This window comes from Porites lutea, chromosome 6 (genome assembly GCF_958299795.1).
Source record: "Porites lutea chromosome 6, jaPorLute2.1, whole genome shotgun sequence".
Taxonomy (NCBI): domain Eukaryota; kingdom Metazoa; phylum Cnidaria; class Anthozoa; order Scleractinia; family Poritidae; genus Porites; species Porites lutea.
In genome coordinates this window covers 13,651,706-13,677,095 of record NC_133206.1, presented here as the reverse complement: position 1 = coordinate 13,677,095, position 25,390 = coordinate 13,651,706, and the positions used below count along the sequence as shown (strand labels likewise).

General features: G+C 42.1%; 2 protein-coding genes across 2 annotated transcripts in view; one reads left to right on the top strand and one right to left on the bottom strand.

Annotated features, from left to right (window-relative positions):
* The window catches only part of LOC140942301 (uncharacterized), a 145,947-nt gene extending 131,972 nt beyond the window's left edge, over positions 1-13,975 (top strand). The window contains exons 78-79 of the mRNA XM_073391256.1: positions 324-11,352; positions 11,905-13,975. Of these exons, the coding sequence (XP_073247357.1) occupies positions 324-11,352; positions 11,905-12,825 (11,950 nt within the window). The 3' untranslated portion in view covers positions 12,826-13,975. The remainder of the gene's footprint in view (positions 1-323; positions 11,353-11,904) is intronic.
* Positions 13,976-14,628: 653 nt separating this feature from the next.
* LOC140942299 (protein HID1-like) overlaps positions 14,629-25,390 on the bottom strand; it is a 27,502-nt gene continuing 16,740 nt past the window's right edge. The window contains exons 21-29 of the mRNA XM_073391254.1: positions 24,832-24,934; positions 24,106-24,158; positions 23,645-23,721; positions 23,287-23,378; positions 22,764-22,942; positions 22,040-22,131; positions 20,433-20,532; positions 18,793-18,851; positions 14,629-17,582 (exon numbers count right to left, since the gene is read on the bottom strand). Coding sequence (XP_073247355.1) covers positions 17,519-17,582; positions 18,793-18,851; positions 20,433-20,532; positions 22,040-22,131; positions 22,764-22,942; positions 23,287-23,378; positions 23,645-23,721; positions 24,106-24,158; positions 24,832-24,934 — 819 coding nt within the window. The 3' untranslated portion in view covers positions 14,629-17,518. The remainder of the gene's footprint in view (positions 17,583-18,792; positions 18,852-20,432; positions 20,533-22,039; positions 22,132-22,763; positions 22,943-23,286; positions 23,379-23,644; positions 23,722-24,105; positions 24,159-24,831; positions 24,935-25,390) is intronic.

Here is a 25,390-nt window from a genome sequence, read left to right as displayed (position 1 = left end):
TAACTGACAGTTTCATCGGATTACTTTCAGAACTTTGAAAGCCTCCACCTGAATGAAGACGCACAAACTAAACCCCGGTAACTTAAAGGGTCCCTGGTTACCAGAATGACTAAAACGGGCAAAACTATCTGCTTGACATTTGATTTTTTTTCAATCTGTTCGCTACTGAATACGAGATCTAATCGTTTTAAGCCAATTTAAATCGTAGAAATCTGCGATTTCGATGATACCGTTGCTACATGTTTCCCTGGAGATCAGTTCCAGCTTTAAGAAAAGGATAGTAGTCGCTGTAGTGTTGTAATTACGTGTTTTCGTCTTCACAGGTATGAGACCTTCCAAAGCTCAAGACTCGTCAACTGGATTGGTGTAAACTGTGACATTCCCTGTATCTATGGATACCAGGATCGAGGATTATACGATAGGTGTAAGTGCGATCAAGGATTTTGGGGATCGCATTGCGACGGCGTCTGTCCTGGGGGACCTGTGAACGTATGCAGTGGACACGGAAGTTGCTTAGCTCAAAGCGGAACATGCCTTTGTAGAAGGAAATGGCGAGGGGCAATTGATTGCAGTAAATGTACACCAGGTTATCTGAGTAAAGATTGCTCGGTGGCTGTTACAGCGCCCACAGAAAAGGTACCAATAACATCGGTGTTCGGAACTGGCTACTATGTCACTTTGGATGGCGTTAAAATAAATGTGAATGTTGCGGGTGAATTCAACGTTTTGGCCTTGACGCGTTATCAACTCAGCATTCAGTTTCGGCAAGTCAGAATAGGCCGTTATGTACGCTTAAGATGTGCCGTTGTGCGTGTTAGAGAAAACGTAATTGCAATTCACAGTAGTATCGGAAGAGTACGTCAAGTCTTGATTACATTAAATAGTCTTCCCGTCAACTTCAAGACCATTATTTCACTTGGGGTTTCAGGATTTGTCTTTCAACATACATCGCTAAATAGATATACAATAACCGGTCCAGGAGGTTTCCATTTTCTTATTAACTCCCTTGCGATACACTTTGATGTTTCTGTCACCATGGACAGATGGTTGTGTCAAGAAGCTTGCGGTCTCCTTGGTAGATGCAGGATTCCTGGATCCAGTGTAACTCCATCTAATTGCCCCAACGGAGGTGGAATCCTAGATACCTATGACATATCAACTGTAACAGAGGATATGCTCGTCACTTATTTCAACAAGTGGACTATCCCAGCAAATGAGAGCTCTTTTGGACCCGTCCTTGAAGTCGCAGGTGAATCTCCCTCGGTAAACGGAGGAGGCAGCTGTCTTTTCTTTAATGGAACATCAATCGTGTCATCACCTCTGGTGAATGTTTTTGTTGGCAATTACATTACCGTTCAGCTTTTTGTGAAGGCAAAGGACCCAAGACTCTACCCAGGAACGATAATTTCATACGCGCAATCCAAAACCTTTGCAATAACTGTAAACGGATCAATCAGAATTCACTTTGGCGCTATTGTCATTGACACACAGCTAATCCTAGAAGCGGAACTATGGAATCACATATCCTTCGTCTATAGACGCAGTTCAGGTCTTGTTCAGTTCTACCTTATTAATTCTTTAGGCGTCATCCAAACTAGAGTATTTTTTATTGGCGTTGGTGTGTTCCCAGAAGGTGGTACTTTATCAATCGCTCTATGGCAGATAACCTCTGCAGTATCCCTGTCTATACCTGGCTTTGTAGGGTGGGTGGACGAGTTAAGTTTCTGGAATAAACGATTCGACTCTGTTATGATTCAGGAAACCTGGAACACCAACTTACAAGTAGGCACACCAGGAATAGCGCTTTTGTGGAAGTTTAACGAAGGAAGTGGCTTTTCTGCGCGAGCGACTGTGGGATCATTTGACTTCAGTCTAGCTACCCCTCCTTTCCAAGGCCCCGTTTGGTACCCATCAGATGCAGTTACAGAAGACTCCGCTTACGAAATAGGAAAGCCTTTAGAGGAAGAGATCGATAATTCAACCAAAGAGCTGTGTTCCGATATTTTCCTTAAAGGACCTCTACACGATGAATGTTCTAACGCGACAGGAGCATCTGATTTTTACTACGACGCTTGCATTGCCGAAGTTTCCTCCTCGCGAAGCCGCGACTCAGTTCTTGCCACAACAAGGGCATTTGGGGAGGAGTGCCAAGCCGCCCTGAATCTCTCTACACTCCCAGGTCAAAAACTTTGTAATGTGCTTCCCGGGGGCCGCTATAATAACTGGGTTGGAATAAACTGTACTACAAGGTGCCTTGTTGGGTGGTACTCAGATGGAGCTTGCAAGTGTGACAGTGGGTACTGGGGAGTGAACTGTTCCAAATTGTGCCCTGGAGGTGCAAGTAACCCTTGTTTCGGGAATGGTCAGTGCGATGTCGAAACTGGTGCATGTAAATGTCATCCCAACTGGAAAGGAGACCAAAACTGTTCTTCATGCACGCCCGGATGGAAAGGTTCATCGTGCTCTGTCGCCGCCACAACAACAGATCCATCCGTTGCAAATGTAACAATCAAAATCTGCACCATATCAGAGAGAGGCTACGTAACTGGCTTTGATGGCTCACTTTTCACGTTTACGACATTGGGGGAATTCTTTATGATTAACTCTACCATCCTTCAAGTGCATATTCGGCAAGTACCATGTGAAGTTAGCTCTGTATGTATCAATGCTGTGGGTGTGAGGTTTAATGGATTAACCATAAGTGTTCACGCCCCATACGACAGTGAATCACAGCCAGTTGTTTACGCAAATGACCAGCAAATCACTCCTGGAGGTGAACCTACTAAGAAAATGTTAGTAAACAAGGTGACTGTTCAGCCACTGTCTTCCACTGCCTACAAGATAGTTATTTCACACTATTTGTCCATACGAACGGTGTTTGCAGATCGATATCTCAGCGTAGAATCCACAATACCTTTCAGCTTTTGCCAACTTGCCGAGGGACTGTGTGGCTCGTGCAGTAAAGTACAAACAGGCGTAAACGAAACTCTGGGAAACGGAAGCTCCGTATTTACGACAAAACGGCCAACAACTGTTTTAGAAGAGTTTGGAGGAGCAAACGCGTCATATAGTGACGTTGATGGCTTTGTAAAAGAAAAACTGTCCGTTAAAGGCGAACGTGAATTTGCTATTGTTATTGATGAAGAATTCCGAAAAGAAACTCGAGTAATATACGGTGGTATCTATAGTCTCTACTACAGTTTCACAGCAGTAGTAACGCAAAGTGCACTTCGTCTCTTTGTGAGCCAGACAGTAACTTTTCAGCTGCTTGTCAAATCGTGCGATCCACGGATATGCGGAGGAACTTTAATTTCTTACACATCGAATGTGACCTTTTACATCAGCAATCATAATACGTTGAAAGTTGTCATCGGGCTAGAAGTTTTTAACACCGGAATTGTTACTGAAAAAGATGTGTGGAATCAGATCTCCGTTGTATTTGATCGCTCAAAGCTGCAATTCTTTGTTTTTGTGACGTTTTCATCCGGGCTAGTACAAGCGCGAAAGTTTAATGTAACAGTGGACCCTTTCATTGCTAAAGGAACATTTGCTATCGGCATGTGGCAACCTGCTTCCGGTTCCATCAGCGTTCAACCAACCAACGTGTTTTCCGGGCAAATAGATGAGGTATGTGTATGGAGCAGACCATTTGACTATGCATTAGTTCAGCAAAGTTGGCGAGCAAATATTCAACCGAACGCTCCATCTCTTACGAACTTGTGGAAATTCAACGAGGGTGAAAATGCGGAAGTAAAGGACCTTGTTTCTGGGGTAACATTATCTTTTCCGAAATATCCTTTAGGAAGTCCGCAATGGGTGTTTTCTGACGCACCCATCTCCTCGGTGGTGGAAATAAATCCGAATGAGAACAATGCAACTTTACAGGGCATCGCTACCCAGGTGTGTTTCGGACTGATCTTCAGAGGACCTATCTATACTGCTTGTAGGTTACTAGGCAACGTTACACTGGAGTTTTACTTCCGCGCCTGCGTAGAAGCGGTTGTGGACGGTGGTTCAACAGTTCAGTCAATCGATGCAGTGATAACCATCTCCGATTATTGCGAGAAAACACTTGGTTTGTCTTACTGGCCAGCTCAACCATTATGCAACAAATTTCCTGGCAAACGTTTTCCAAACTGGATAGGCATAAACTGTACGATTCCCTGCATCTTTGGCCAGGCTTCAAATGACAGCGAAGTCTGTAAATGCGATCCAGGCTTCTATGGAGCAAACTGCTCGGGTATTTGTCCAGGAGGAAAAGGACGCGCGTGTAACAACCATGGCGTCTGCGATGTTGTGACAGGGGAATGTTTCTGCGAGTTAAACTGGCGAGGAAATGAAAACTGTACAGCTTGTTCTAGTGGCTGGGCTGGAACAGATTGTTCAACTACTGTCACGCGATGGCCCTATGGCGGAGCTTTGGTAGGTGCTGGTTCAGTATCACTTGGTGGCTACTTTACATCGCTTAGTGGCATAAGCTATACTTTGCACGTGACCGGTGAATATTACCTTATATACTCCATATATGTCTCCGTTGTCGTACAAATTCGCCTTGTCTCCTGCTTCGAACACTCCACCTGCATCAATTCCATTGCGATAAAAATATCTTCACAGACAGTCGTTTTGCATGGACCATACACGTCTGGCGGGAACCTGGTCGTCTGGTTAAATGGAAAAGTTATTGATACCGATTTACATCCAATAACTATGCAGACATATGGATTCCAAGTCAACAAAATCACACCAAATCTGTGGGAAGTAATATATACAGGATTAAACCTTAAAATACGGATCACCGGACGCTACTTGAGTCTGAGCACAAAAACAACGGGATTGGTCTGTAAGTCCGCATTTGGTCTACTTGGCTCTTGTAATCAAGGTTTCTTAGAGTCCTTGGTGTCTTATTATCCAAATAGTAATTGCTCCGATGAGAGCTTTACGTTCAATGCGACCGGAAACCAGCCCAACGGTTTTCCTTATACTGACGATTCAGCATCTTCTGTTACAAAGAATGTATCAAACGACAAGAACACAACAACCGGAGATGTAATAACAGCGCTTATTGTTGCAAAGCTGAAAGTGAAAGCATGCCACAGTTTATTCCAGTACAACTATAAAGACTTGATAGAATATCGCGATGCAAACGCTGGCTACGCTCTTTACTTTGACCACACAACAGTCGTTTCTGGAGTCATTTACGAGGCTTTCTTATCTACGGACATAAGCATAAAAATGATGTTTAAAACTGTACGTTACGGAGTCATCTTTTCCTATACGAGGACCAAGACATTCTTTGTCACAAACAAAGGAGGAAAATTTACGGTATACTACGGCGATAAAGACTATCCTACAAACATCGACTCTGAACTGAATAAATGGAACCAGATTAGTATCGTCTTCAGAAAATCAAACAACGTCTTACAGTTCTACTACTTTTCTTCTGGAGGACAGTTGCATCGTCTCGATATCTACATTGGAGTAGACATTTTCGTTCCCGGAGGAATAATCGCTTTGGCTGGTTGGATGCCGTCTTTGGATGGATCTGGAATTCAGCCTGCTGAATACTTTGCTGGGTTTTTTGATGAGGTTCGCATTTGGACGCGTTATTTCCATCCAGCGTTCATTCTACAGACGTGGAACCGATCAGTGAGTGTAGAAACTAAAGATATCGCCCATGCTTGGAAGTTTAACGAAGGTGAGGGTATTGTTGCTGTGGACATGATCACAGGAATGAAACTGGAGCTACCGTTCAAGCCCTGGAGGATACCGGAGTGGAGGTATTCAGATGTGACATTACAAACGCCATTCTACAGTAGACCACAAGCCTTCTCCTTTCACAACAAAACTTTTCAAGAGCAAGCTGAACATTTCTGCAACATAACAATATTAATGGGACCGCTTAACATAAAATGTAACAACTTAGGTCCAGGCGTTGCCACTTTTTACTACCGATCCTGCCTTCGTCGTATCTCAACTTTGGAATCTCTGTACATGTCTATGGAGGTGATGATATCATATGCTGACTACTGTCATGTTGTCAACAATCTAACAGCGTGGCCGGCCAAACCACTGTGCAATGAATATCCAGGAAGGGATTTCCCTATCTGGTTTGGACAGTCTTGCGACCGAAAGTGCGTATTTGGTAAAAAGATAGATTCTGAAACTTGCACCTGTTACCATGGTTACTGGGGCCCTGAGTGCGAGAACCCATGCCCTGGTGGGGCTGCGACTCCATGCAACAACAACGGAGTGTGTGACAGAATCACAGGCAAGTGCGATTGTCATGCTAATTATAATGGGACACTGGATTGTGGTAGATGCTCATTGGGATGGACTGGAACCGACTGCTCCCTTGCTCTTGTGTCACTTAGGAAGTTGCACGTATCCATCGCGATATCTTCCACTGGCGGTCATTACGTCACCTTTGACGGCTACAGCTTCACCCTTGTGGCTGTTGGGGAGTACTACCTAATAAATGTCCCTCACCTGTCATTTCAAGTTCACGTTCGTCAGGTGCCGTGCAGATTACAATCCGTCTGTGTTAACGCCATTGGTATACGGGTCTTATCGACTGTAATATCATTCCACGCTCCGTATATAGCAGGCGCTGCCCCAGTTGTCTGGGTCAATGGAAAGTTTATACTTCTATCGGGTCTTCTTACCAGTCTCGGAGATCCCCGTGATGGCATTCAACTGAAGTTTGAAGCACATAGTCACTACCAGTTATCGTGGAAAGATCAATTTGCGATTCGCATTCGTATCGCTGGAAGGTACTTAAGTTTCAAGGTAGATGTGGACCCTAAGTATTGTACAAACTCGACGGGACTGCTTGGCTCTTGCGATAATGATACTAACAACGATCTTAAAGTCAGTTCCAACACAAGTTTCATCCCAGCCAATATTTCTCAGTCGCTCTTAAATGATGGGATCGGCAGTCATGCTGCCGTACTTGAAAAGGATAGTCTGGTTGTTTTGAAGTATGAACATTATCAAGAAACGACAGTACCATCTGGGGGCATCTACGCCATTTTCTTCAACCGAACGGGAGTCTCTACCCAGCCACTAACAAAAACTTTCATATCCAACGTCGATATAACTGTTGAAATCCTCGTCAAACCTTATCAATTGGTTGGAACGATTTTCTCATACGCAGTCCTACAGACATTTGCGATAACGATTGAAAATTCCATCGTAATTTATTTTGGAAATACCGTCATTAATACTGGTGTAGCGGCAACAGTCAAACAGTGGAGTCACATATCGCTTGTCTGGAACTACAAGACAAACGTTCTGGAATTCTATCACTTCGACTTTACGGGCAAAGTCCAACGACGGTCCTACATGTTACCTTCTAATCCATTCGTACCTGGTGGAATCCTTTCACTTGGGCAGTGGGAACTTTCGCCTGGTGACAATGAAACCTACACTTTTACATCGTTTGTTGGCATCATTGATGAATTCCGTGTGTGGAAGCGTGCTTTTAATCCAGCACTAGTACAACAGAACTGGCGCATGAATGTGCTTCCAACAGATCCTGATGTCACAGGTCTCTGGAAGATCAATGAAGGTGAGAGTGACGTCATCAAGAACCTTGCGAGCAATGAACACTTATATTTGCCAAGGTCACCATGGGAACAACCGGTGTGGGTATTCTCTGATGCCGAAGTTAACACCAATTTTACATCGAATTCCAAACCATTTGAGACTCGTTTTCCAAATAAGACACTCGAAAGCGAGGCCAAATCTTTCTGCTTGGAAGTTTTTTACAGTAGCAAAATATATGATTTCTGCCACGCAGGCTTAAAAGCTGAACTTGAATTTTATTACCTTGTTTGTCTTAAAGACATTGCAACGACAGGATATTTGAGTACGGCCCTGACAGCTGTTGTAACCTTCTCTGACCATTGTCAAGCTGTTCTGAATCTTACCATCTGGCCGGCACAACGACTTTGCAATAAGTTCCCTGGAGTTCATTTCCCTTTGTGGATTGGAGACAAGTGCGATATAAAATGCGTGTTTGGTGCTGCGGATCCTGAAGATCGTAACCTGTGCATTTGCTCTGAGGGCTACTGGGGCAGTGATTGTTCTCATCTTTGTCCCGGTGGACTACTTAATACATGTGGAGGACACGGTTGGTGCGACAGAACTACAGGTAAATGCAAATGCGAAGCGAATTGGGCCGGTGATTCTAACTGTAGCAGTTGCAGTCCAGGCTGGAATGGAACTAATTGTCAATTTGCCGTCAATGTTGTCACTGGAATAACTTCAAACACGATCGTTGTTGCGTCCGTTGGAGGTTATGGCTACTTCTCTACGTTCTTCGGTGTTAGTTTTACCCACAGAGTAGTTGGCGAGTTCTACCTGTTGCGATCACCTGCACACAACTTCTTCATCCAGCTTCGACAAGCTCCATGCGTCATTGATGGTACTTTTACTTCCCTTTGCACAACAGGATTTGGATTTGGTTTCCGTAGCAACCATGTTGTTATTCGTGCACCGGTCGCGAAGCTTTCAAAAACGGTCGTCGCGTTTCCGCTTGTCTGGTTGAACAACAGGGCAGTTGAAGTAGACCACAGAACCCAACTATCCGCCCACTTTGTTATGGTGCGAATTTCAACAGTAACTTTTCACATCTATGGTCCACACGGAATTAAATTTGTGCTGACTGTCGGTCATAGCCTTGCTGTAACAATGCACATGCCAAAAGGATACTGTCAGAATTCAACTGGTTTACTTGGAGCCTGCAAAATCCATACTTTTAACGAATCTAACAATCTCGAAACATACATCACGGCTCTAACAATCAATTCGGTAGTAGGTGTCTCCGAGACAATGTTCATCTATAAATTCCTACACTACATGGAGCATCGTGTGCCCACGGGTGCTGGATTCAATCTGTTCTTCACAGACCACTCCGTTCGCTCTGATCCCATGTATTTCCCCGATGTCGATGTCTTAACAGTCGAACTGCTTGTCAAGGCGCATAAATCAGGAGGGGTTATCTTTTCGTACTCAAGCCAGAGACTTTTTGCTGTAGTTGACAATGTGACATTAGTGATCACTTATAGTGGATCAATGTTTCACACAGGGCTTACCCTTGACATTGGCCAATGGAATCAAATCTCCTTGGTTTATATGAAGCTTGTCGGAATTCTTCATTTCTATTTCTTTAGCTCTTCTGGAGAAGTAAAAGTTCGCGTATTCAAACTTGACAGCCACGTCTTTACAAATGGCGGAGTGTTAGCGATAGGGCAATGGCAACCATCGCCTGGCTCAGACAACCTGCTTCCTGAATCTAGCTTTGTTGGGGAAATCGACGAAATGCGTATCTGGAAAAGGCGGACAAACCCAGACCTGGTGAAAGGTAACTGGGGATTGAATGTGCAAGCTGATACTTACCCGGACTTACTACACCTCTGGAAGTTCAATCAGGCCGAGGGAAGGGTCATCCGTGATTTGCGAGGGAAGAGTGACTTGCTTACGATTAAATTTCATGAGCCTCTTTGGTCGTTTTCTGATGCTAACATCCCTCCTAGAAGGCCTACGAACACTGCTTTTGTCAAAGCAAAGCTAAGACAAGATGCGGAGTCTTTCTGTTTTAGTCTTATTCTCAGTGGCTCATTGTACGCCAAATGCGAGGCTCTTACTATTCAGGTCGCCCAATTTTACTACAAAGCTTGCCTGCACGATATTTCGTTGTCGCTTGATCTACACTCTGCTGTTCACGCAGTTGTTACATTCGCCGACTTCTGCCAAAGCTCACTGGAACTGATCGAGTGGCCAGCCAAAAGTTTGTGTCATCACTTTGTCCTCCAACGATTCCCCTATTGGATCGGTTTGCGTTGCACTACAAAGTGTGTCTTTGGTTATTCCATCCCAGACGTGAATGCGACAGAGGGTGTCTCCTGTATGTGTGAGCCAAGTTATTGGGGAGAGGACTGTTCGAGCTTGTGCCCCGGTGGATTGAGAAGAACGTGTAATGGGCATGGTGTGTGCAACGTCATGAATGGTACATGTGAGTGTGATCCACACTGGAAGGGCAATATCACTAATGTGTCTGTTGAGGATCAGACGACATTACCGTGCAGCAAGTGCTCCGATGGATGGACGGGCATAGACTGCTCTGTCGCAGATCAATCTCCAATAGTGGAATCCTCTGAAACACAAATGGCTCTTAATTTTGGCGATCCTCATTTTACTAGTGTGTCAGGAGTTAACTTTCACTTTGAGGTGCCTGGAGCATATCAGCTTATCAACTCATCGGCTTTCGTAGCACAAGTATTGATAGTCCCTTGCAACAACAGAATGAGCTGCCGGCGTATCAGTGAAATAGCCTTGCGAACCTCGCAAGTGATTCTTTTCGTTCGTTACAGTGATCTCGAGACAATCGAAAGCGGGACAATTGCTGTGGGAACTAATGAATCCTCCAAGCTTGACAATTCGGATGAATGGATGGAGATTGCTGACATCAAATACCGTTGGTTGAAGACCACAATACTGGAAGTTGCGTTCCTGGAGTACGAGGAAGTTCAGATTAATATCCTCACATACAACGGCACCTTGGGAACGGCAATTCTTATGCCGAAATCTATGCGACCTGAGACAGATGGCATCTGCGGAGAGAAAGAGGGCAAATGGATACGAGAGTATAGCAACAAAAGCCTTGCGCTACATTTGGCCGACCCCACTAAAGAACCTTTTGCAAATGCTTCTAGTGAAACAGTAAATCAACATGTACTTAGCCAGGAGACACTTGATCTTAAATTTGGCGACAATTTTATACTCAAAGAGAAGGATAATTTCCTGACAACAAAGAATGCCTGGCGCAGCTTTTCAGGAGCAGGTTACATGCTAGAGTTTTCTTCCAGTAATACCGCTGTTATGTTCGCTAGTAACTCTTCCTTGCCTGTTCTCGACGAGTTCACGATAGAAATCTGGGTGTGTCTTGTCAACAAGGGTTCGAATGTTGGCCATTTCTGTTCCTCAAGCCAAAACCTATCGACAGAACGAATTGCCGGAACTCACGCAATCTTCTCTGCTGCTACAGGTAGTGGCGGTCTTGCTATCATCTGCAAAGATGGTTTACAGATAAACTGGGATGAGAATAGATTTGTTACCGGAATAAGCATTCAAGAGGGTGTTTGGACGTATTTAGCTGTGACTTGGAGAACAATCGATGGCCGTCTGCAAGCTTATGCGCACGCGCAAGGGGAACATCGTGAATCAACAACTTTTGGCGTCAAAACTGGAAAGCAGTTCTCATTTGACGGTGTACTTATATTTGGGCGGTATATTCGAGGCTACATGATGGACAGCAAATACGATATGCGTGGAGCACTGGACGAGTTCAAGGTAAAAAATATTTCAAACAGAAGTAATAATAGTAGATTGTTGTTTCAACAGCTGTTTATTTTTATACCAACTGCAATTTCAGGATTTTTCTTGATTTTTCACAGTAGGAAAATTAATTGTGCGATGCTCTGATGATATTTATACGCCTAGAAAAACGATACGGGCATAACATATGGGCGCTTACCAGGAGTCAGAACTGGCCGACCGGACCGATCATTTTGGGAATAAAACAGTCTTTTCTCCATTTTTTCACTAAAACCCGTCACTGCTGTCATATTATCCTGGAATAGACTGCTCTGACTGACAAGTCGTAATTGACAGTGAAATTCTATTTGTGACTCAACGGGCTGGCCGGCCAGCTTTGACAATAATGAATGTCCACAGTCTATGCAACAGGGTCCATTTTCAATTAGCTTTTTTTCCCTTTTATCACTTCTTTTTAATATTTTTTACCTCTTTTTTATTGACGTGTTAATTACATGTACTAGTTGTCCTTCTTTATGTTAGTGGTTGCGTAGACGAAAGTGGAATAACTTTTTTTGTGATCAATAGGTATGGCAGTATGTCAAGACATTAAATCAACTCAATTCAACAATGGCCGCTAAGTTTGATGATTACCGTGAAGGACTGGTGCTAAGCGTGCCCATGGATGAAGGAATGGGACTAACAACAGAGGGCCACTTTTACACTATTTTACCGGTAGACACGATCAGTTCCCTGGAGGAGAACCCAGCGGTTAATGTCAGTACCGTGCAGTTCTTTGTTCATTCCGGTGATTCCCCAGGCTGGGCTCCATCAGGTGTACATATGACGCCCTCAGCAAACTACAGCTTGGTTTTCAAGAATGCAACTCTTGAAGAACTAACTTTGCGTCTGTGCTACAAACAGTTCTTTGAAGGTGTGCTGCGGGAACATTGCAGTAAGACTCTGGTATCCCAAGCACTATTTTATTACGAGTCTTGTCTCACAGACGTTGCTGATTCCGGAAACCTTGCACACTACAAGCTTTCAGTGAGTTTGTTCGGTTTTTACTGCCATAAGGTGCTTAACATCCCTGAGTGTAAACTGTATGGTACGTACGACGCATTCCCTAAATGCCCCGGAGAGCCAGAAGAGAAAGAGGAAGAGCTTACACCAACTGAAATAATCGTCATTTCTGTTTCTTCGTTCCTGTTTCTCTTTTTCCTCCTGCTTATTATAATCGTGGTTTGTCGGCGAAGAAAGAAGAGACAGTCAGAAGTGGAAGAAATCTATCGTGAGGGCACCGCGGTGGAGCCGTCCAACAAGTACCTCCCTGATGAGGGCGCTGATCATCCCCGTGCATATGCCATGAGGCCCCTCAAGGAGTTACTGGATGTTTACGAAACAGATTCTGAGGAGGAACCTAGCCCACATGTGACTCCCACGGTGGCCCGGAAACCGCTGATTAGAAATCCTGCGGGGGCAGTGGAAGAGGAGGAAAGTACATTGTAACATTAAGAGTGGCATGATTGATCTTCAACCCTCTCGGAATTAAGTTATAAATGGACAAAAGAAGTAATATTGGTTTGGAACCAGTGCATACTAAAAACTGTAAACTAGCTGCTTAACTGTTAATTTAACTAGACAATTTTAATTCTTGTAGTAAACGAGTGTCTTCTGAGAGAAGGCTAAGGATGCGACTGACGTAATCCGCTTATCAAATGCTTTTGCAAACAACTAACATAATACGATTAGTAGAAATACATGGAGACAGGTAACGTCACCAGAGTCAAAAGATTTTCCCCGATAGTTGATGACAAAAGTGCCGACAACAGTGATGATAATTTGATATTTATATCAGTTGGGTTGACTTGTTTGAAAGCCTCTCCATGCCAGACAGAGTTAAATTGAATTAAGATATGAGTGACTTCAGTGTGTTCAAATCGTGTGCTGATAACTATTACTATACTCGTCAAGCTCGTTTTCACTATAGCCAGCCTATAGCCATCTTTGAGTTTACGTATATAAATGATTCATTGATAATAACTTCCATAATATAGTGTATTACTTACTTTGAAATATTTTTTATCCTTGAAAAAAAAAATTACCATAACACATATTCTCCGCATTATTCTCAATGCATTTTCTTTGGTACGAATGAACATTCTTTTTTCGTACGCCTTTATATTTCATTGTCTTGTGTGAGGAGAAATTTACTCGTTGATCACTTAAAGGGGTTTGACCTTTTAAACAAATAGATTGAAGCTCGGCTTTTACAGAACTCTTACTAATAACGAACGGCCCGGCTTGTTCTTACAGAATTAAAAAAAAACAAATTAGGACCATGGCATGATAATTTTAAGAGTGTATTGTAGCAGTTTCCTATTAATACTAAAAACATTTTTAATTGAGTAGACATTTTGCTGTTTAGATCTTCGTTATACTTAAATCTAATTTTAATTTCTCAAGTGTCGAGTGTTTTTGCTGCCTGATTAACTTGAATTAAAACTTGTGTGCCTAAACTCCGGGTTTCAAATCATCTCTAACAATATTTCACGCACTTTTCTTACTATCTACAGGAAGGCATGAAACTCATTTTGAGAAAAACCGAGAAACACAGGCTAAGTTTGTCAATGAAAAATACTACGCGTTTGGATGGTAAGGTCACTCTCTTAGCCGGGTTAACTTTTCTCCATTTATTCACTTTGGCTCGCTTGACTGAAAACCAATTTTAGGTTCCGGCTAAACGATCGAACATTTTCGTCCAACATTGTGTGGCCAAATGGTCAAACATTTGTTTGAACCTGAAGTTTGCCGGAAACGTTCCTCTAAATTAAATCTCTCTAATATTTCATCGTATAGCCGAGGCCTAAGCGGGGATCTATTCTGGTATTGAACTCTACTAAGACTTCAAAACTTTAAAGTATTGAACGCCTCGTTTTATTGAAAAAAGTTGTCTCGTGAAAGAGGGTCAGCCTCCCATCCGAGTGAACTTTATCGAGCGTTTTAATACATGAGAAAAAGTTGAGCCGGCTGGGCGAGCGAGCAAAGTGTTTAAACAGAGAAAAGTTGGCCCGGGCAGGAGGGTGACCCGGCAAGCTTTTTGTTTCTCGTGTAAACGGTTCGCCAAGTTTTGTAAGAAAATGTTGGAAACGTTGGTTTGTCAAAGGTAGCTCGGGTAGGCGCGAGGGTGACCCTTCTACCCCCGAACATGTTTTCTCCAAATAAATAGGGCTTAACTGGCATCCTGACTTGACCACATTTTCTCCTAATATCAAAGCCTCGCAATATCAAACAGAAGGTAAAACAAACTAATCAGATGAGAGCTTGAATCTTTAATGGTTTACGGTCGTTTCGCGCACGAGTCGTTTCCCCAGCGTCCTTTTCGCCAACTTCTGAAGTCGTTTGGCGTACATGTTGGGTCAGTTCCCTAACTGACCCAACTATCCCCCTAAGGGGAGGTGAATAGTGTTGCTATATACCAGGACGCGAAGCGTCGAGGTATATATCTAGCGCTGTTCACCGACCTGAGGGGGATAGTTCTTTTAGTATTTACCAAATCAGTTGGATGAAAACAAAAAAAATTACCTTTTTTAAATTAAAAACGTCCCTTAGTAGGAACGTTGTTTACAATTTGCAAAACTTTCGGTGCTTTTGTCAAGTGTATTTTTACGATTTTTTTGCAAATTCAGCATGAAAATAATTTTTTACCTACCAGTAAACACCAACAATCCAAAGTTCGTCGCTTTCTTGGTATTTGTTTGTACGACTGCTTCATTTATCGCTCAAATTTTGTCTTCCGAGAATGTCTTGAAACAAGACGCTATCTTGGCTCCGGTCGCAAAACAGTGAATAGCCAAGGATATTTCGAGTTACGGAAGTCAATCAAAACGCGCGAAAATTGCTATTTGCTGATTTGGTAAATACTACATTCTGATAACCGGAAAACTGCAAGAGACGACAGGTTGACACGAGGCATGTCAACTATATTGTAAAATTGCTTTTGCAGTTTCAAGTTCTGAGACAACTACCAGCTGTAGTCAACTGAAACGTCATCGGTCTCTTCGCCCTATCCCCCAACGGGCGGCAAGACGACAGAGACTTGCCGCCCTTTGCGGGTGGGGCGAAGAAACAGATGACATTTGAGACTACTGCCAGCTGGTGTCGAGTTGAAGACTATCTTAATATTATTGAACTTAGAATATCATAGGTGACAAATTTCAGCGTTATTTTATAATTTCACAGGTGAAATTACAAAATTGCCGCGACAACGTTTCGTACCTCAGTGCCAAGATGGCCTCAAGGTTTTAAGATAATGTGAATGAAGATGTCAGGGAATTGAAAGACGCTTTGAAAAACCTAAACATACAAAAGAGCACATCAAAGTAATTCTATCTAGGTATTTTGAATAAAAATTCTGAAAATTATGAACTTGCCAAAATTTATGCAATAAACGTTTCAGAGCGTGGACTTTTCCATCAATGCAATACACATGGCAAAAACCTACGACTGTAAGCGTAATTTGTCACCCATTATATTTGGTAAATGGCACACTCGTGAAATTGGGGGATAATTTCACGTCACCATTTGACTACACATATTAATACCTCACTGTGATATTAATAAATTTCATCGTCGAAGCTGAGATGAGACCCGGTGCAAACGAATTTTTATATTCGGCAGATGCGAAATGCAATATTTGAACCGAGGCCTAACAATCAAATTCAAAGAGTAAAATTGCTACAACTGTATTACGAATTTTTTAAAAGCAATATTCGGGCAGAAGAGTTTTTAACCTGATAGATTACAACTACGTCATCAGATACACCAGGAAGCCTATTGCCCTGATATAATCTTAAAGGGAGAGGTTCACGATTCAGCGCATGCTCAATTATCAAAATGCTGTATTTCTGCCGGGACATGCTGTATCGTCTACGCAAGCAATACTGTTGTCAAAGAACCAATCTGCACACTCCCATGGCAGTCACTTGCACTTGATCAACTTAAATATTTGCAGACAGCTGTAAATTAATCAACATGGAATAAAACCTTCGGGTCAACAGTAAATTCAAGGTTGGTAGTGTTGGCATAATCCACTAATTCTTTCTGCGATTTTAGTACTCCTCCATCCCCCTTCAGGTTACTCTGAATACAATTTTACATTGAAATACACTCTGAGATCACTGAGATACATGTGAGTGGGATTATTAACCGATAGAATTAATAATAAATTGGAAAGAAGTAATTTAATTAATGAGTCTGCGCTTAACCGTGAACCAGTCCCTTTAATCTCGTTTATAGGAGACATTTTATATGAAGTATTTTTAACGCAATGACGCTCTCATATACTCTTATTTTTTTGGCGCCTTAAATTTTGTTTCGTCATTTCCGCGGAAGCCTAATTGCAGGTTACCAGTAACATCAAGACATATAGGACATAACGAACTGAACAAAGTGCATTCAAAATACAGAAAAATCCGCGAATGAGAACCTGGTTTTTAAGAACCTATCGGGCCAAAATTTGCCAGTTAGGTCCCTTCAATACAAGAACCTGCTCAGCATAAAATGTTAAACAGTTTCTTACTTTCTAAATCAGTAAAAAAAATTCTGTACACTTAGGCATAAGATAAGTCAACATTGAGGACCCCCTTTGAAGACATAGATGCCTTATGACTCAAAACTGCAATGTAATGGTAAGCAGATTTTACATAAGGAATAAGCTGAATACCGCTAAATAATTTTAGCTAAAATGTCTTTTTTTTCTTCAGAAAATAACACCCTATTCAAGAACCCAAACAGGCAAAATTTATGCTAATTACCACTTATATAAGAATCTGCAGGTTCTTACTTGAGGGTTTTTACTGCATAACCGACTAACCAAAGTGCACTATTTCAAGAGCCAATTAAATGTCATTGGATACAACGGTTATAAATACAGTGATTACGTATTACATTGTAACGACAAGGTTACTTCACTTAATAAATATTTCACATTTTACGCCTGTTTCCTGTTGGTTTAATAATATGTACTTTGTAGCCTTCGTGTGGTTCCTGAACATAAACAAAATGTCCAAACATTAATATTCAAATGAAGCCACACCGGTCCGCTTAGAATGCAATTAATTTTCATTTGTCGTAAAACCATTAGCGACTTTAGTTTTCCTCGTTAAGTATTTTTCTCCTTCATTGCTCTTGCTCATGATCTCTACACTCGCTGAATTTCAAAAAGTTTGACATCTGTGTCGTACCAAATTGGTGGATCAATGTTCCTGCAAAAAAATAAAAATGAATAAATAAAATAGGCCGCGGTTTCAGTATTTTCTGGCCCAGGTTTTCCAAGACGCTGAGTAGCGCTATCCACCGGAAAAAATCACCATCCAGTGGAGAAGTATTAGGGAAACCAATTGTGTTATCCACTGGATAAAGATTTATCCGGTGAATAATGTATCTACCGGTTAGGTCAGTATCCAACGGATAAGTGTTAGAAAAACCAATTGCATGATCCACTGGATAGAGATTTATACGGTACTCAATAAAGACGAAAATATTATCAAAGCTGGATAATGTTATCGACCAGATAAATCACTATCCATAGCAGAAGTATTGGGGAAACCAATTGCGTGATCCACTGGATGGAGATTTATCCGGTGGATAACGTTATTCACAACCAATTGCGTCATCTACTAGATAGAGATTTATCCGGTGGATAACGTTATCGACAACCAATTGCATGATCCACTACATAGAGATTTATCCGGTGGATAGAATTATCCACCTTTTGAACAACTGGACCCCTCATCTCCTCGCATGCCTGCTTCATGAGTGAACACTTCAAGAGTGACTATACGATGGATTACCATACCATGTAAAAAGGAGGCAGCAGTATCGTAAATAGGGAGTTTAAGCAACGACAGCGGCGACGGCAACGAGAACGGCAAAAACACAATAGGTGTAGATCGCCAAAACAACAACTTTGCACGTGCACCACGCTTTTCTGTACATTTCTTTGCCGTCGTTGCGAGACTACGACGTGAAATCGTCTTATTTCACGTTTTGTGGAGGACGTCAACACAAGACAACGACCCTCTTGCTCCTTTTCTGAACTTTGATACAGTCCTTTAGAATTCAACTCCAGAAAATTTCTCCAACATTTGACGAATTGAACGACATGCGCAATTAAGTTTGAAGCAGCGCGAACAAGGTTTTTAACAGACGTTTTCGTACCCGTCGCCGTCGTTGTTGCTTAAGCTCCCTAACGATTTAATAAACACCCGGAGCGTCTGTTTAATTTTAGGGGTCCAAGAGGGGCGTTTAAAAGAGAGAGGCGTTTATTCTCATGACAGTAAAAAGCTCAACAAAACTAATATGTTTTCAGCGAAAATAGTAAGAGAGTTTTTAAAAAAATAGCGGAATATCCACTCCACCAATTGATACGTCTAGGCCGTCTAGTGTGTGTGTGTGTGTTTGTGTTTTCCTTACCTTAGATATATTATTCCCCACATGTAAGTACGGAACCACATCTGGGTACCACTGTTAGCCTTGAATAGGATACAAAACAAACGACAACGTGAGGAAAACTTAAAGACTGTGGTAGTTAACTACATAATGGGGAAGAAAGTCATTCCAGTAAAATTGTATATCGTGTACAATTTTTTGTTTGCTTTTTTTTCCAGTGGAAATCTTCTTGGACGGGCACCAATTTGCAATCCAATTAAAAGTGTAATTAGACCAACTCAGCTCGGCTTGTTCACCCGCGTTAATCGAGCTGATACCAACCGAACTTTTCGGACGAAAACTTTGTTCATGGAAAACAACCTGTACAGAAACAAGTCATGGAGAAATCGTCATTGAACCACTCATCCACAGATCCTGGAACTGTAATATTCTTACAGCATTAAAGTTTCCCCTCGCCGCGATATTCCCGATCGGGACGTTTGACCAACAACTATTGTCCTGTGAAAGGTTTGAACCCAGGAGTCATTTCAAAAGTAGGTTGAGTTTGATCGTCCGGGTGAACGTAGTCCTGAATAGGACTGTTGTTGCTGACAGTGACTGACGTTTCGACAACCTGTGCGGTAGTCAAAGAGTCAAAGTGAGTTGTATCACGTGATACAACTCACTTTGACTCTGAAGATGACTACCGTACAGGTTGTCGAAACGTCAGTCACTGTCAACAACAACAATCCTATTCAGGACTACGTTCACCCGGACGATCAAACTCAACCTACTTTTGAACTAATGTCCTGTTCCCCGTTTCCCTTCACTTAAGGTGAGTTTCCGTTCGGGCACACAAAATCAGCTTAACAGGAATAAGCCATTTCCGAGTTCGCCAAGGCCTCTGTATCAAAAAACTAGGTTAAGTGCTCAGCCTTTGATATGGAAATGACTTTTCATTCTCACGCAAATAAAACTCATTTGCACAAGAAAGGTTGTGCACTTGGCCTCATTTTGAAGGTGAGGGTTTTTGGAACTCGGAAGTGGCCTATTTCATGAATCGTTATCATAAAACGCTGGAGTCCCTTCCCATCATCCTCCGCGTCTTGGAGAGACGACCGGGCATGAGTTAGCTTTAGGCTGTGTTCACACTATAGCGGACAGCTTTTCGTACCAACGCGAAAAGCTATCGGGTATGGTATGAACACCTATCCGATAATTTATGTGACTCTCCACTTCAACGAGTTAGAGATCGGCGCGGTGCAGCAGCTTCGCTCCGTTACAGAAATCGCGCCGAAACCACCGTCGTTATGTGTAAACAGAATCCCTACCCGGTATGGTTTGCGTGCCGACCCGAAAGTTAGCGGATCTATTTAGGTTTCTGGGAAACTGCCCAGTTACCCCTCCCCTAACTCAACGTTAACATTTGCGTCTCACTTGGGGCAAAATGTTGGGTTAGGGGAGGGGTAGGTGGGCAAGTTAGCTATCTGGTATTGTGTGAACATAGCCGACCTTAAACAGGATAGAGTAAGTAGGCCAAAAATGGCGAGAGCTCATTTTGATAAATGGAAAGGTACAGGTGCACGAAATCAACGCAGTTTTTTCTAATGGCAGAAGAAAGAAATTGTAAAATTTTGAAGATATTCCTTGAACATCTGAAGTAGCATGACACTATTAATTTTTACCTGGTACTTTCTGATCAATATTGGGTGTGGAACTGGTAGAAGCCCAACCAGCGTACCATGTTGAAGGAACTTGATAATCTCAGACTCATCCGTCAAGCCCCTGCAAACACATCAAACACATGTATAATAAAAACACTTACCACCAACTTGGAAATACATATCTATTTCTTTCCTGGATGGGATACCGTCCCATGCAGCTTACAACGCGTTTTTTTTTCTTCTCAACGATTCTCCACTTGGATAATCTGATTACAACACCGCCTGGATCATATCTCAAATCTGAGGATTTCATCTCAAGTTTGCAAACATTGTTCATCCATTTGCACATGCAAGTAAGGTTTCCCATCTCGAGGGGCAAGCGAAACGATCGGCGAAAAAACGCGCGAGTGGGCAGTGTCTCCTTTAGAGTACCACACGCGAGTGAATTCTCATGATGTTATTCTCCAAAAGGACAGCTGACTCGCGTTGATTGCGGGCTACAACAAGGCGTAAGGTAAATTGAACAGAGCAGGGGTGTACAGGTTAGGTTTTTTGTTCAACTTAATAACTTACTGCATCAAGGCGGGCTTCGCATATCACACATTTACTTTTTCTCTAACGAATGTTCTTACACGGTTCCGAGGACATCCTCGGCGCCAGAGGCTTTCCTTGCGCAACTTCCGGTTTCGGTGAAGTCCTCTTAGTGACCTCGCCGCTCGTGGCTTCGGCCTGTAACCGATGAAGCTTCTCACCGTACGTCGCACACGAAAGAAAAACCTCTGGTACCCAGGGTATTGAAAGAAACATTTCGTGACTCTTGCCTTGTCTGATACGTTTAAGGTCACGTGGTATACATTGACCGGATAGCCTGGGAAGATGCCATAAAAGGACTAGGCCAGTGTGAGGCGACAAATAACAGCTGGGTAGAAGCTAACTTTACACGCGCAGCTTTTACTGGTCATAGTTTTAGGCCACGTCCACATGTATCAGGATATTTTTGAATCCGCAACTTTTTCTTTCCGGATACGGTTTCTGTCCACAAGTATCCGGTGAACCCGACAGACGAATCCGCAACTTTTTTAATCCGCTCTCCAGGGTGGAAATTTTTGAAAACGCTATGAATCTGGAATCGTGTGGACGCTAGATCCGGACATTTTTTTTTGTCCGGTGACCTAAAAAGATTGAGCCCAGTTGTTTACCGTGAATACTGTATTCAAGATGGCAACCTTGTTTCAAGCGTCTCTCTCTTACCCATCTTTACAATGCAAGATCTGTTGCCAATATTACCCGTGAAGTCTTGGGTACTACAGTGAATCCAAATACTTGTCGGATACGTGTGGAGGGGCAAATTCTATTTGAATACGGATACGTGTGGACGTGGAAATTTTGAATCCGAACAGAAAAGCTAGCGCATTCAAAAACATAATCTGAAGTCAAGACCTTTAATATGGACACTCGAGGGAAAAGCCAAAGTGACTATTACAGGAAAGTCCGTAATTACAGAGGTAACCAAAACGAGAACTTCAACTGTACCGCAGTTATCTACAGCTACTTGAAGTTCATATGCATGAGGAACAGCTGAACAACTATGTTGAAATGAAATCAAAATGAGTTTAAAGCCAACTTACTTGTCAATACAAATCTTCTCTACCTGAGGCACCAACACTTGTAGCATTCTCATTATGGTCTGAAGTGGAAGCTTCTGTTTCCAAGATTGTACCTGCAAAATAATGTGAAAATAACAAAATAGTTCTTTAACCGCTAAATATTGAGTTAATCCGTAACTAATAGTGGGTCTTCTATGGAAATGTAGCTCAATTAATAGGTCCAAGGGTAAACGTTGTCCTGCATATTAGGCTGATTTAGCAACAGTACGGAAACGTTAGTTGACGACGGCGCGCGCAAATCAAACAACTGGTTTGACCAATAGCAGAGCGGCAAATTGGGCACCGAAAGTCAAGTTTAGTCCTTTTGGCGCGCTTTCCCGTTGTCAAATAACGTTCCCGTTCTGTTGCTAAAGCAGCCTATTAATTGGAATTTCAGTTCCATACAACTATTCTCCGCGTCCTTTGTTTGATTGAAAAAGAAGTAATTGTTTCTTGCATGGGTTGCCGTAATACAGTGTAAGGTGGTGTTTTTAACGGGTGCTTAAAACAAGGAACGGCAGAAGATAAACCAATAATTCTCGAAGGAATGCTAAGCTGAAGTTAGCAATATGTTACAAAATTACTACCTTTTATTCAAAATCCATTCTCGATAGCAATATCCTTTGTTTTCTCTCCCAACTGTTAATAAGGTTGAGGGAAAAAAACAACTACGTGTGACGAGAAATAAAAATAAAATAAGCAGTACCCATTCAGGTGTCGCCACAAAAGGTCCAGAGCTAGAGACAGATGCAGACCGTCCAATGGATTTCTTCTCTGTACGTAATGTTCCAGGGGTGCTGGGTGGGGTCACCTCCCCTGTGGAGCGCGCCTCTACATCACTGGACTCTGAATCACTGCCAGGACTACGCATTTCTTTCACAGACACTATACAGGAAAACAAATCAGGTCAGACGGCGACCCAGTTGTGCTTTGTCAATTTGCCTATTGCAGGTAAGTCAACCCCTTCACTCCTAGACCAAGGTTATGGAGAGATTATTCGTCACCACTTTGACTTTGTAACCTGTAGACGATGTCCTGTGGTGTTACCATTCAAATGAAACCCCTTTTTCAGAAGTTTAGCATAGAACTATTTACTTCTTCGGATTTTACACAAAGACATTTGAAATTTTTTTACACTTGGTATGTAATTTCATTTCATTCAACCACATCACTGTCCAAAGAACCATTTAACACTGAACATTCAGAATGTTACAATGGCATGAGCTTACTGTCTGCAGACATTTCAGGCATGTGACCAGATGCTGAAGAACTGGCTGCAGGCTTCTTTTCCTCTCCATCACTACTTGATGTGCGGGCATCCCTGCAAAACGACACAACGGCAATCTAAGCAACACTTTTCCAGCTGAACACAAACAAAACCTTTGGGGATGAAGGGAGAGGGTGGTCCGTATTCAAGTGGACAAGCTACGTTCACTTTTTCCAAAGAGGGGAACTTACGACAACTATCAAAACAAACAAAAATTTGCTCATCTGGCCCCTGTACCAACCAATACGAACAATGTACATCTGTCACAAAAAATTATCCTGAATGTGTTTCAGGAGAAGGATAAATACTAATGAACTTACTTTTCGGAACCTTGAGAAGTTATTCTTGATCTTCTTGGTTTCTGAACAGTTGCTGGATCAGTTGGAAGGTTTGCTAACTAAAACATTACACACAAAAAATTAAACTACCTTAATAGCAACAACAACAAATAATAATAATAATAATAATAATAATAATAATAATAATAATAATAATAATATATTATCATTATTATTATTATTATATCAAGCACATTAGCTTGGGGGTTAGAATCATCCCAGGTATAGGGAGGCAACTAAGGCCACATCACTTTTTTTGTTCTTGCTTCCAATACCACGTTAGCATCCCTTGCATTGGTGTGGATGTCTTCTTAGATACGTACATGACTTATTAACGAAGAAATCCATCATCACTGTGTATTCTAGGCCTCACTCGTAGCTACTACTAAGGTTTCGCCCCATCTTCCACAGTCTCAACCCCAGTAAACTGATAACGAACTTACCTGGTGGAAGATATTTCTCTTCCTTATAATCGCATAAACAAGATGAGAATTCCCTAGAAAAACAGAGACAGACATAGTATATAAAATTATTAGTCAGACAATTGAACAGCGAGGAAGTTCTTTTTGGGTTCCTGCGAAAGTAGCTCAGGGTCATGCTCTCTACAATGGCCACCTAGGGGACAGAAGAAAGTGGTCATTGTAGAGAGGTTGGAGCAAGAATGAATTTACTGGACTGTCCACCCAAAAAATGCAATGTCATTTTTAAGCCCTTGGGTCTTGACATAGCTAGGTGGTGTCTTTACGCAACATTGATCAATCTATCTACAATTGAACATCTCCACAATGGCCACCTTGGGAACAGAAGAAAGTGACCGTTGTAGAGCGGAGGCTGTTAGTGGAGGTTTGACTGTAACGTTTTATTTGGAAACACTGTAATTGAAAGAAATGAAATCAGTCAATGTATGGACTGTCCACCAAAAAAAATGGCCATTGTGGAGAGGTGGCCATTAGTGGCATAGGGGTTTGACTGTAATGTTTTATTTGGAAACACCGTAATAAATTGAAAAAAAATGAAATCTTGAGTTACCTTTCAAAATTGGATTAAGTAATATTATAGGCATTTGAAATAACCAGGACAAAGAATGAAACTCTTTCCTAAGAACCTCCGTACAGTTTTCCTACTATCTAGCCTTTCAATGAACATAACAATATTCTTTAATCACATACCATCAAACTGATACTGAATAATATTATTGAATATTTCCAGCAAAAAGAAAACCAAGTGATGATTAGTTGCATTGGAAAAGAGAAACCACGGAGTGGAAAATGCCTGCAAGGAACAACAAATTAGACTTAACATTCTTCAATAATATTTTGATCGGAAAATTTACTTTGGTAACCCTCTAACTCCTGTGAGTCAGTTAACTATCTTGTAAGTGACCACAAAGCCAAAACCCCTAAATTGTCTCCCTCAAATGACTAAACAGGGTGACACCTCTCTTAAATCAACCCTGTAAAAAGAGACTACAGCCACTTTTTGAAGCGACTGTTAAACGTTTTCATCGTTTGAAACCTTCCATATTAGCCACTTTTTTTAACACATGGCCTGATCTAATAGTAATCCAGAGGAGGTAGGGTGACCAAGAGGTTAGAGCACTGGACTTGTAACCAGAGGACCCAAGTTCAAGTCCCACCCTTACAGGGAACGGGTGTCAGCTTAGGGAACTCATAGGACATAATAGAGTTGAGTGCTTTGAATGTTTAATATTGACATCAAACACAAAAG